General features: G+C 36.0%; 1 protein-coding gene across 1 annotated transcript; it reads right to left on the bottom strand.

Annotated features, from left to right (window-relative positions):
- Window positions 1–3,425: 3,425 nt before the first annotated feature.
- LOC127663091 (transmembrane protein 271-like) lies at window positions 3,426–5,407 on the bottom strand. Its single transcript, XM_052154518.1, has one exon. The coding sequence runs from the start codon at window positions 4,880–4,882 to the stop codon at window positions 4,091–4,093; it is 792 nt and encodes a 263-aa protein (XP_052010478.1). The 5' UTR covers window positions 4,883–5,407; the 3' UTR covers window positions 3,426–4,090.
- Between the last annotated feature and the right edge of the window lie 8,851 nt (window positions 5,408–14,258).

The following is a 14,258-nucleotide window of genomic DNA, read 5'->3' as shown; positions in this document are numbered from 1 at the left end:
AAGTAGGCTAACCTAAATAGTAAAAGTAATTCCAACTTTTTTTTGGTATACTCTGTCTATATTATCTCAGAATTAAAAAGTAGTAATCCAAGTCGAGTTCGTAACCCTTTAACTGTCACCCCTCCCCCTTTTTTCGCATAGACATGAAAATCACTATCCAAACTTAAATGGTTGTATTTCAAGAATGCTTTGTCATATATACCTATGGACAAGTTGTGTTCCAAATTTTAGGTTGATATCTCAAAAAATGAGCTTTCAGTAAGATTTTATTTGGGCGCAGTAAAAAACTTGGAATGAGCAGTCTCTAATCTCTAATGTATTGGTCTAATGTTTAATTAATTATTACTCTATATCTTGCATTTAAATACATATACCTTTGTATTCAATTATAATTAAATTATCTTTATTGTGAAAATATGTATTGTATTTATTCATACTGTACATACTGTACTGCAAAGTAACTTATCTGTCATACTGTTTAACTGTGTTAGTGTTGCCGCACTATCCTGATCATTATAGCACTAAATAGGAACAACCAAAGGTCTTCTATATAATTTAAAACAAATACCATGATGACTAGACCTTGGTTAGGTGTTCTTATAATGGATGTAAGTATGGTGAACAGCAAGTAAATATTGATTATATGTCAGTTACTGACCTTTTGCCTTTGCATGACTCCTGATTTTTGGCACATGATACAAAGGCAGAGTACAGTAACTGCCAAACAAGGGTCAAAGGTCAATTTTGAGCTCAAGATTTTTTGCATACAAACATTTCTTCAGTATAGCAGCTAGTTGTGAAATTTTGGGAGTCCTACCTATAATACTTTTGTCTGGACAAAACAGAAACTTTAAAGTCATTTTTCTCAGTTTCACACTCTAGTGAGTTAAGGTCTTTTGCTTTTGCAGGGCAGAATGAATGAGGTAGAAATGGCAGATAATTATTACAGTGCAAATGATATGTAAATACAGAGTAAATAGAATATACTGTATGTTGGTATATGTTGAAATGTGCAAAAATTGCAGTGCAAATAACATGTTTCAGAGTCAAGTGAACAGGAGTACATCAATGGAGTATAGTAAATCAGTCAATATATATATATATATATATATATACTGTATACTATTCTCAATGTATTCAATTTATATCCAACTTCAATGACATGATGACGTACCCTGTAATCCAGGTAAGTGTAATTCACTGCAAAAATGACGATTTACTGCTAAATTAAAATACCGTTTTTACAGAAGGATTTATGTAATGTTTTTAGCTTCATTTTTGCCTTTAATCTCTCTGGAAATGTGCTTCATTCACTTCCATTGTAAGTGCTTTACGGTAACAGTGTTTTTGTGGAAATTTATATTGCCACAGTTTAAAGGGATAATTCACCCCAAAATGTTCTAATTATTTACTCACCCTCATGGTATTCCATGTGTGTATGACTTACTTTCTTCAGCAGAACACATTTGAAGAAAAATAGAAAAATATCTCAGCTCAGTAGGTCCTTAAATGCAAGTGAATGGAGATTTCTCATTTGAAGCTCCAAAAATCACAGACAGTCAGCATAAACGCCATCCATACGACTCCAGTTGTTGAATTACAGTCTTCTGAAGTGACACAATAGCTTTTTGTGCGAAAACAAAAGTACATAATAATATAATCTTTTAACTCTAAATCATGGCTTCCATCACGTGAGAACTGAGGCACGTGCAACACATCCGGAAGAGCAGCGCTGTTTACAAGTGAGTAGGAGGAATGCTGTACAGTTGGTTTTGGTTTAGATCTGTATTTATCCGTTTCTTTACGCACAACGGTGCGTTTGTGTGCTTTTACTGGATGTCTCAACCGAGTGGAGACCGTGAGTTTACGTCTGTATCATCTCCACCCTCTCGTGAAGCTTACCAGAAGCGTTGGATTATAGTTAAAAAGTACCGCTTTAGAATGCATTACTTTAACTGCTGGAGTCGTTTCGATGATGTTTATATTGACTGTCTATGATTTTTGGAGTTTCAAAAGTCGACTCGAATCACCATGATCTTGCATTTTAAGGACCTCCTGAGCTGAGATATTTTTACATTTTTCTTCAAATGTGTTCTGCTGAAGAAAGTCATACACACATGGGATATCATGAGGGTGAGTAAATAATCAGAGAATATTCATTTTTGGGTGAACTATACATTTAACTGGTATTGAACCCTGAATATTCCTTTAAAGGGATAGTGCCCTCAAAAATAACAATTATGTCATTATTTACTCAATGTTAGGGACTAACCAACTCAGTCACCATTCACTTTCATTGTATTTTCAATGTGTAAATGGTGCAATGAACGTGGATGATGACTGAGGCTGTCAGTTCCTAACATTCTGCAAAATTGGCATTTTTTTTCAATCATTTGTGCTCCACTGCAGAAAAAAAGGTCAAACAGGTTTGAAACAACATGAAGGTGTGTAAATATATATATATATATATATATATATATATATATATATATATATATATATATATATACTCAAATTTCTATGCTGATAGTTGCAATGAGATTTTGTATTAATTTAAATTAGAACAAGACCTTTCAGATCTTTAAAGCCCACTGTGTATCCTGCCTTGAGGTCCAGTGATGTCTCAGACAAAGCGTGGCTCTTTAATCAGATAAAGCTTCATCACAGGTTTTGGTGTCTTGCCAAAGCACATAATATCCACTCAGAATAATTACTGCGCTCAGGTATATTCAGCCAGCCATATTCTCAATGTGTGTAATGCATATAATACCTCAACTGAGCTCTTTGAACATTTCTGTGGTGTGCTCTATTCAGCTGGACCCAAAATGATCTAAACACACCAAACTGAAGATGTAAATGAATTAGTTCATTACATTAAACAACCTTTGCTTTGTGCCCCAGATCACATTTGACAAACCAACCAAATATGAATTTCAAAGACTGGTTTGTTACATATCTAATTACACGCAGGTAGAAAAAGGGTCAAGGAACCATGGCAACACCTGCTGCAGGCAGACTGTCTGTCACATCCCGCACAGCTCTGCATGCACAAATGTGTTAGTTAACCTGGACTCATAAGCAATGTCAAGGGAGAGTAAATACACCTTTTATTTATAAGCTAAATGTAAGCAATATGGGAGAAAGCAGTAGAGCGACATCAAGAAACATAAGGATCTGTAGTCAAACAATCCTAAAGGGATTTATAAAGAATTCCCATTCACAATTTGGAGCCAATCCTACCGGACCACAACTGGAATTTTCCCAAGTATCAAATGAGATCCTACTGGATGAACTGCAATTCGTACAGGTTATATATATATATATATATATATATATATATATATATATATATATATATATATATATATATATATATATATATATATATATATATATATATATATATATGTAGGATATTGTGTAGTTGTATTTTATCCAGTTGGTTACAGGGCCAAAATGTTTGGTGGGCTTGGGGTAAAAAAATGCCCACAAAATCCAAAATGTGGGGGTAAAAAAAATTATACATATTGTTGCATAAATATGAATTGATGTTGATTTCATTTTTCAATAAAAGGTAATCAGTTCTCAATAAATGAATAGATTAAACTGACATATTTGATATAAATATATGATTATGCAAAGGATTTAAAATTTGAAAAACAAAAAATGCTCCTGAAAATCAAATCCCGAGGTCAAGTATTGCCCCTTAATGTAAAAGTTAATTTCTGAAACTAATTGATAATTAGTTCTATTGGGAACCTGTACAAATTCCTGTTAGGATTCTTAAGGATTGGTTCCAATAATAGAAAATCCAATAGGAAATTTGTTCAGGATTTTATGACTAGCAATAAATTAGGAACACAATCAGTCAGGAGGGCCGATAAAACAAATACTGCATAATAAATAATCATTTCATTCTGTATATATTTACTTTGTCATCAGTTCATTGCCAGCATCGTTTACATTAGTCTATATATAAACCTGTCATCCCGATATGATCATTGCACTTACATGTCAAGTTCAGTGTGCGGAATGCGTGATTGTCACTGCAAAACTGCAACTTTCCCCACAATACACAAGAACTCGCTCGCTAATCGTGACACGTTTCTCTGGGGAATATGTCCTCGTAGGCGGGTGGCATCTCGTTGTGAAGTGGGAAAGAAAACGGGTACGTGTGATTGAGCTCCGGATCCGAGGGTGAATAGCCCGGGAGCTCCATGGACGGGTGGCCCCTGCAGTGGACCTCCCCGTCCGCCTCGTTCAAAGCGTGTAACACCCCCAGGTTGATGTAGGACACCGGCTGGAACTCCGTGACCGCGAAGTCGCGCTCCTCGCTGAGGATGAGCGTCCGCGCGCTCCGTCTCTGCGCGCGGCGTCTCCGGTGAAAACGCGCCGCTTGGTAGCGCTTTATAATCACCAGGTTCATGAGCCCCAGGACACACTCCAGAGTATTAAGGATGGTGGAAACCATCAGAGCCCTCTGGTACACCTTGAGCCGGTCGCACGCAGGGTTTAGATCAACAGAGTCCAGGCAATAGTGCGCGTACTTCCTCTCCACCAGCGACACCGTGTCGCCGTCCACCACTGCGCCCGAGAGCGCCGTCAGGACCCCCAGAAGAAACACTAAGATCCCAAAGAGGAAGAAATTCCTACAACGTGGCTTGCCCTGACAAAAGACCAGCGCAATCCACATCAGGACCTGCCCGAAAGCCACCAGGATCCCCGAGTAAAACGCGCCGGCCGCGGCGCCCAGGTGGAAGTGCGCTCGCACCCTGGAGCCCAGTGCGATACATCTGAATCCCACGACCACGGCGCTCAGGGCGCACAGTAAAAGCAGACTGCTGGAGACGATGGTGCACAGTCCTTTGCCACTCAACTTCATTATAATCCCCCTCTGCCTCTTCGCCTCCTGTCTCCTTCATCCTCCTTTGTCCTCTTCGTCGGCTCCTCTGGAAGCGCTGTCAGTTGGGGACATGACTCGCCGATGGTTGCGCTTCGGTTCGAGGATCTCCCGCTCGCTCTTCCGCGGATTATTAATAATGGATAGGATCCTGCGGTAACAGCCCCCTAAATCAAACCCAATGGATGTGGTTACCTTCATGACCCTGTCCCCTCCATCCATCCACTCCCCAAAGCGATGAAGCGCATCCCGTGTTTGTGATGCTGGAGAGGGAAGTGTTCTCCCTCTCTCACTCACCTCTGAGATGTGAACTTGACCGAGAGGCTGCACGGAGATCAGGAGAAAGCGATCCGACCCCCCTACTGGTCTCACTTTACTACTGAAATGTGTCTGACATTCTCTTTGTGTATTTTAACAATGCTCGGCCACACTTACATTACCGTGTTCATGTATGAAAAACATAATTACGATAACAAAAATACTAGCAACGTGTACTTACAAAGTGCTCCATAAATTCATGTTGTTCATTAGTCTAGCTCTGTACTCAGATTAGTAGTGTCTTGCACTGTGACATGCTATGCATAATCTACACACAAATGTAAAACTAATTTCTATTTATTGTAAAGTTGTAGCCTATTAGATTTGATCTATTTAAATGTTTTAAAGAAAGGAAGAGACAAATTATGTAGTTCTTGGTAATCAACATTATGCCATAAATTCTGTTGATTGAGCTATATTATATTTTTTTTTAAGTAAAATCTTAAAAGACTATTTAAACAGTCACAGCACCCTTGTGACCATCAGTGCAAACCTTTTTATTTTGTATGCTTTTCTAATTGAATATTATTATTTTTAATACAAATTACACTATAAGCAGCAATATGAGTGAAAAGTTGGAAAAATATTAGCATGTTTTTTTAAAGCAAAAGAGGCACATGCCAAATACTATTTAATCCTCATTTTTTTAAGCACATCATGCATTTGAGCTGGCATAGACTCCACAAGTTTGTGCACTGCATGATAATTCATTCAGAATATTTCAAAAAGCATCGTGTGTGCTTCAATAAATGCAAGGAAGTCTCAACTTTTGTATAAACTAGTTAATATCGTCATTGTTTTTTGTTTTAGTTTTTTTATGTTACATTTGATTTGTGACCTATAGAAATATGCAGAATCGACATATTTATTATTCATTATCAGTGATGGATGTAATCTAATTAAAAAATTAAAAAATGTTTTAACCCTTTTTACATTTTTTACACATGTTTCAAAAATAATTGTATGCGTTAATAATACTTTTAAAACATGAATTACATATGACTTGCATGTGGCAATGAAAAAGGAGGAAATATCAACCTAGTCTTATAATGAACATTACCATAAATACATGAATTGCTTCGAAATTTTGTGACAAGAAAGAAATAGCTGAACAACTGAATTCCACCTCAGGTTTGTGTCGGAGTTCTGTTGGTGATTATGCCTCTTATTTCAAGACAACTTTCCAAATAAATTATTCAATGCACATTAAACATGGATTTAATATGCAAAAATACTCAAATGGGTTGTTTTCAATCAAATCTCTGCCTTTCTCTCACAGAACAGGCTTCAAAAGTAAACATTCCACAGAGACTGCCACAGAATCCCTAAAATGCTCCATCCTCATTCTGCTTGACCTATCTGCAGCCTTAGACATAGTGAATCAAAAAATCCTCCTGTCCACCCTCTCTACTCTGGCCATCACAGAAACTGTGCCTGGCTGGTTCAAGTCCTATCTCTCAGGTAGGTCTTTCAAGGTAGCCTGGAGAGGTGGGATATCCAAGTCACATCAGCTACTTACTGGGGTACCTCAGGGCTCAGTGCTTGGCCTACTTCTCTTCACTATATACACAACATTACTGGGACCCATCATTCATGCACATAGGTTTTCTTACCACTGCTATGCAATAAGTGCTTGGCCTACTTCTCTTCACTATATACACAACATTACTGGGACCCAACATTCATGCACATAGGTTTTCTTACCACTGCTATGCAATAATACGCAGTTCTACTTGTCACTCTAGTCTGACGTCCCCAGGGTGACTGCTCTGATCTCCACCTGCCTGGTAGACAACTCGGCCTGGATGAAGGAATACCACCTTCAACTCAACCTAGCAAATACTGAGCTCCTCCAACACACTCTCACAGCGAAATTGTCAGGACTTTTCTTAAACTTTTCTTCATATGATATTGTGCGACTGCACTCATTTGAATTCCTAAGAAATTCACTACAGCCAATGACGTCCCTGACATCATTTCCATCGAACACATGACAATTACTTGCTTCTGTCACACATAACAGCTTCCTATCATGTTTGCACACTCTACTGACTGGTTAAGTTTAGATAAGGGGTTTGGATAAGGGCATGCTATTAATAAGTATGTCCTCAACACCTCGTGTGTGGAACTCATGCTTACTTCTGCATTAGACATCCGGGAATTTGCACGGGATGAAGTTGTATGAGTTTATGCAAACAACATTGTATGAGGCCATCCGAAATAGCCAACTCGTAAATTGTGAACAACTTTTCCTGAGATCAGGTTTCTCCTCGTCTGAAGATACAACTTTTCTGTTAGCAATTAACCCTATACTGTTGATGTAAATGAAAAAACTTTAAATTATTTGAGTTGAAAATATTTTATTAACTCACTTGTAGTCAAGGTTTCACAGTGATCTGAGGTGCAGGAAATATGGCTCTCAATACTCAGATGAGTGAACTTATTTGTGGATGTGCGGTTGTTACTCAGAGATATCAGGCCACTAGATGGCACCATTGACCAATCAGAATCAAGTATTCCAGAGAGCTGTGTCATAATGTTTAGTGACTTAATAGCAGAGGTTTGTTTTGAATGGGGAAAGTTTCTTGATATTCTTCTGGAAAAACATTATACAGTAATACATTCATTGGTCATTTATAAACATGAAATAATGCCTTACAGAACAGTAAAGAATAGAAATACAATCGAATATGATTGATTATTTAAATGTTCATTAAAAAATCTGTTTTGCATTATCATAATGCAATAGTGTTTGATATTAATAATAATTAAGTTGAAAATGATGCTACCCATTTGCATTCCAGATAACTCATTAAAATTAAGAGTTCAAATTATTTACAAACTTACAGACTCGACTAACACAGGACTATTGTGCATGCAATTCAAACAGTAGTCACAAACGCTGTATTTTTCCTTTCGAATGGATGTGCGTATCTCCAGTGAGTCTCTGCGTCATCTCCAAAATAGTACCGATGTGCAAATGTTTAATCTTTTATGGGTTCTTTAGAACATATGTATCCCCATGCAATCCTATTTTTGGGAGAGCCTTGTGTGTCACAGCAAGTGGTGCTGAAAGGTGTTTGATGGCAGCAGATTTTCATCTGCACACACCACTGAGAGACACACGCAGATTTGAAATTGACTCTTTGTCTCGCAAATGACTCCAAAAATATACTTTGCTTCACTTCGCTTTGCTAAAGTGACAGACACTACATTTTTATGTTATGCTGAGCAGACAAATTACAAACAGAATATGTTTTGTCTCTTCAAAACCAAGCAGCAGATCTTTCCAAATCAAAAACAAAATCTTTTATATCCTGTAAAGGGCAGTTTGGATTTCACCACTAATAATCGGTTTGTGCACTATTCAAGTTGTTACATTTTAAATTACGTCATTCTAAGATGTAAGGCTGCTGTCAAGTAAAGAAAATGTAGTATTGTAACAAAACAAGTGTATGCACCATTTTAAAAATGTGTTAAAGAAAAATGTGGTATTGATAGAGCTAAAAGTTAATAAGATGTAAAATTAGGATTGGCAATTTCAGGTGTGGCTGATATACTCCAGCTCTTGCAAAGTGAAGGGCTGTTTTTCAATTCCCTGAAGAAACCAGTTTATCAAGTCAATGCAAACACATTAAAACAGCACAAATTATCCCCACAAGCCCCGATCTGAACCATAGAATCTAACAATTACCTCCATGATGCTGGTAATCGCTGCAGTTAACTGCTGTTCAGGGTGAGAGAAGTCTTGCTCATGTCTGATGTCTCCATCTCATACTAAGACAATATTGAGGATTGAAGGCTACGACCTTCGTGAAAATCTTCCCAGTGCAATTCCCAAGGCAATGTGCATTTTTAATGCTAAAAACACTTGACCGCTTAACAGTTCTATATCACTTTGCAAAATTATTGGTAACATTTTATAATAATGGTCCATAATTAATAGGTAACGAAGCAGGAATTAATGCAGGATTAATGAGTATTACTACAATAACACTTTAGTTGCTACCGTTAACTAATATAAAAACATGATTAACTAATCCACTAATCCGTAAGTAATAGTGAACTGATGACTGAGGAAGATGACTGCTATTTAATCAATAATTACTGAATTTGATCTGCCTCATTGAGAACTATCAACTAACTATGACTAATTTAAAATAACTACTTATTAATTACTAATCAAAACATTAACATGTGTCTAAAATGTGAATGATTATGTTTTTATTGTGAACAAGATCATGCATGGGTTCTTTGTGGGAATTAATTTATGAAAGTAACAGGTCACTAAATCAAGGCTACAGTGCCCAACATGTGTATTCCTTTGGATATCTCTTCAGTTCATTAAAAATGATTAACTTCCGCAAGTTTGATATTGCTGAAGGTCTTTTTTTTAATAATTATGATAACCCAAAATGTGTTACCACATAAATTTAAAGGAATTAATGCTCAAACATATTCCTATTTAAAAAAATGTATAGAGAAATTATTTTCAAGAGGTATCAAGAAGCACTGTAGTGAAAGTAGGAGTGCTCTATTATTTATGTTGTTTTTCTTTGTTTGTTTGCTTTGTTATTTTTGGTTGTATTTTCTTTTTTTTTTTTTTTTTTTTTTTGCTGCTTGAATAAGTACATAATTGAGGTTAGAGAAATAAATACTTGTCAGTGGTCACAATGATGTGTATGTGGGTATGCATGTGTATGTAAGTGTGTATGTGTATATATATATATATATATATATATATATATATATATATATATATATATATATATATATATATATATATATATATATGTATATGTATATGTGTATGGATGTATAGAACAATATGATAATAATAATATAAAAATTGTAAATTGAATGACTGTAAGAATTAAGGGGGTAGGAGTATATAAGTTTTACTTCATCCTACTCCTTTTCGCAAATGTAATAGAAGTATGTTAACAGGAAAGAAGTATATATATTTTTTTTGCTGCTCATTTGTTTTGTTTTTTTTCTCTTATGTTTTTAAACATTGTTTGATATTTTTATATACTTTCTTTTCCATGTTCGAAATAAAGATTTCAAATCAAATCAAAATCAAAAAATTACTAATGATCTGGACCATTATTCTAAAGTGAGGGTCATGGTTTTATTAATGCATTATTAATGAATGAGATCTTACTGTTTCCTTCCTTGGGAGTTAAAGGTTATTTGGACCATTATTCTAAAGTGAAAACACATTATAAACCATTAATAGAAACTGAGGTGTTACTTGTTAGTTAGTAATCCGATTCCACATGTGTACTTCCGGGCAAGACAGCCCACTCTGTCAATACATACAGTTTTTATCAAATTCATTTAACATGTTTCGTCCTTTGCTTATGTTCGGTCTGAACAGAACAGAATGTACGTTGAAGTTTTCCGCATACAGGCAGAGCGACGGGAGGGCAGAGCAAAATCTCACTCGCTCTTCTTTCAGTTTCAGCGTGAGCACTGAATCTGGCAAACCGTGAATGAATTAGAGGCTTGATGGACCAGACACTCATTCTTTTTTTTATTGGATACATTAAGTTACTCAGAAAAGAAATGCACTTCATATAAAATTAAACACTTCTTGTAAGATTAACCTACAGTATCTATTAATAAAAATTTCATTTAAAAATGTTTTTGTAAAAATAATTTTTTGTGTATATTCAAGGTTGTATTAATTAATTAATAATGTGTTACCATGACCCTCACTTTAAAATAATTAGTAATTCCTTCATGTTTATGTGGTAATACTTGACTCATTACTTATGGGTTACCAAAATTATAAATAAATTAAAAAACTCTCCAGCAATATTAAACCTGCCGAAGATAATAATTTGTAATGAACAATAGAAATATCCCAAGGAATACACATGTTGGGCACTACATCTCTACCAGACACTGTAGCCTTTATTTAGCGAGCTGTTACATCTAAAAATGTATTCTAGCAAACAACACACATGAGGAGCATTTCATCATCATGTTCACAATAAAAACATAATCATTCACATTTTAGACACAAGTGTCAAAAATGTGAATGATTATGGTTTTATTGTTGAAATGATCATGAAATGCTCCTGACGTGTGTTCTTATTTTATTTTAGTCATAGTTGATTGTTCTCAATGAGGAAAATTAAATGACAACCTAAACTAACAGTGAACTACCCCAGTCATCAGTTCGCTATTACTTACTGATTAGTTAATCATGTTTCCATATTAGTTAATGGTAGTAACTAACGTGTTAATGTAGTACTACTCATTAATCCTTCATTAATTCCTGCTTAGTTAATTATTAATTACAAACCATTATCATAAAGTGTTACCAGTTATTTATAGAATGAATGTAGAATGCCTTGAAGCCTTCAAGAAAGATCTAAAAACCCATCTCTTTAACCAAGCCTTTTTTGTAAATGTCATTTTTTGTGACGTGCATCTATCAACATGCTATTCCTTGTTATTCTATTATATTTAAAAACGTATTTTAAGTGTATCTACCATTATTGTAGACCCCCCTTTATTAGCATTTTTATCATTATTATTTTCTTAAGTATGTATAGCATATGTATGTATAGTATGTATAACTATTGGCTAACGCACTTCTAAAAGAGGCTATTCAGGCCTTGTTCAGGCTGCCATTAAAAATCTGATTTTTTGCATATCCAGACTGTATCCATATGAGTTTTTGATAGTATGGACAGCAAAAAAAACATATGAAATCAGAGTTTTCTGAATCTGATTCAAACCATATTGGGAGGTGGTTTCAAATGCAATTGAAATCAGATTTTTTCAGATGCGTCTCAGTCCAGACGCTCTGGCTGCTTAATTCAGATTTCAAATGGACTTTTTCACTCTTAACGCGACACACAACGATGATGTCAACAATTAATGATTGCAGCATGGAATATCAGAATATTTCCCAGTCTCCTCCATCACTGAGTTTTTCTTGTGGCTTTATTTTGAGAGTGAGATGATGCACCTCCATTTTACCCGCATCTGTTTTGAAAGCATCGATAGGTTGGTTATGTCTGAACGTGCAAATCTTACTTGATCATTTGCAATTAAGAGTGCGGACAGTCTGCCAGAAAAGATCTGATTTGAGAACAAATCCCATTTGCCTGCAGTCTGAACATAGCCTTGGACACATAGTGTCAGAAACTAACTTTTCTATTAAGGGGCAACATTTGCTCCCTGGAGTTGTTTATAGGGGCATTTTTCACCATTATGAGGGAATTATTAGGGCATATTTTTTGTAACCATACAAAATATGACAATATGACATCATTGTGTTACATCAAATATTTAAAATTAAACAATTCCTTAAAAAAACATTTTCAACCTGAATAATCAGATAAGCGGTTACATATACATTTATATGAACATCAAATAATTTCATGTGATACGTATATACTAGGTCTAGAATAAAAATAAATATATCCGATGTTACAATTAAGAAATAGAAATCATAAGTGGCATTCTTTATTTAAATTTTTTTGTGACCTTCAGTGGCATTTTTGCCCTGAGCCCTTGTTAATTTCTGACCCTGGTTCAGACCAAATACGTTCTTGCACTAAAAAAGCAAGATGCAGCACAATGAATAAGGCAGAACCCTTAAGACGTCCCTTGAGATGCGTTTTTAACAGATGAAGTTCTTTTACAGCATCTAAAAACACAGCCAAAACACATTAATCGAGCGCATGTTTATATGAAAAACAATTGAAAGGAGGAGATAAGAAGCTTTATGAGGAGGCTTGAGAGATGATGAGCAGGTTGATTCTATATGGAAATCTTTTGTGTCGAAGCATCTGATGCAGGCAGAAATTCTTCTCCCCCTTCACATCTGACACAATAGTTCTAATTCCTGTTTCACCACTGTTTTAGCAAACTGTAATGGTCACATAGGCTACTTCGACAGTGCATCTTCAATTATTAGGATTTATTCTTAATATATCAGTTAATGACATTTGAACAACATAACAGCTGCTCTGAGGTAGGCAAATGTAGCTGTGCAAAGGCAAAGCTCAGAACTGACACTTGAATGAGCGGGACATTTCATTTTACAAATACTTAGAGGAACACTTAGATTCCTCCATCTTCTTTTCTTCCCTAGCATCTTTCCCTCGTATCCAAAGCGGGAGCTGACAGGATGTGAAGGAAAGGGACAGTTTTAGAAATTAGAAGCTATAGACAAGAGAGTAGCTGCACTGTTTCCTTGCCTGTTCTGCGCTATATTTGATTGATATTAATGCATCTTTTTTAACAATAACTGACAGTAAAGAACATAATAGATATTCAAATAGATATCATAAAGCAAGTTTGTACGTTACTAATAGCCAAACATTGTGGAAATGTTACAGTATTTTAAAGTCATTCTGTGAAGCACTTTCCCCCTGGTTTGGATATGTGATTATTATAGCTTGTTTCCCATAGCCTTTCAGAGACACTGGTGGTGGTATGCACGCGTCCACCTATGCTTGTGCTGCTCTTATCACAGAAGCGATCGGCATGTTGTTCACCAAATTGTACACATGCATGTATAGGCTACTTCATCGACACCCCGTGATTGGACAAAAACCTGCATTGAGAAAGGATCTCCACAGCTGCCATAGAAAACAATCTAGCTGCTAGCCTGCTACTGAGAGGATTGCGCTAATTTTACAACTCCCTTAACAGAAATAACATATATAATCAGTAGCCGACTGCATGTCTTTAGACGTTTCCACCAATCTACCTGCTGCACTCGGTTCTGAAGAGGGTTGGGAAGGATCGTGTTCAGCTTCTGTTAGTGGCGCCGTATTGGCCATCTCAAGTATGGTTTTCGACTCTGGTCTTTCTCCTGGAGAGAATGCTTTGGGAGATTCCAGTCAGAATGGTCATGTTGTCTCAGGAACAGGGCAGCATGTGGCACAATGTTAAAGATTTTCTCGTCACAAAACAGTAAATAACTGGCAGCACGGTTGCCAGCATGTTACTGTAAAATGAACGGTGTCTTGCTGTTGCTGAAATTAACAGCTAGATACTGTTCCCCTTCTGT

The sequence above is a fragment of the Xyrauchen texanus genome, chromosome 23 (genome assembly GCF_025860055.1).
Source record: "Xyrauchen texanus isolate HMW12.3.18 chromosome 23, RBS_HiC_50CHRs, whole genome shotgun sequence".
Taxonomy (NCBI): domain Eukaryota; kingdom Metazoa; phylum Chordata; class Actinopteri; order Cypriniformes; family Catostomidae; genus Xyrauchen; species Xyrauchen texanus.
This window is presented reverse-complemented; position numbering and strand designations above follow the sequence as displayed.

Coding starts and splice junctions, on each gene's coding strand:
- LOC127663091 (XM_052154518.1), bottom strand. CDS start 4,882: ATGAAGTTGAGTGGCAAAGGACTGTGCACCATCGTCTCCAGCAGTCTG.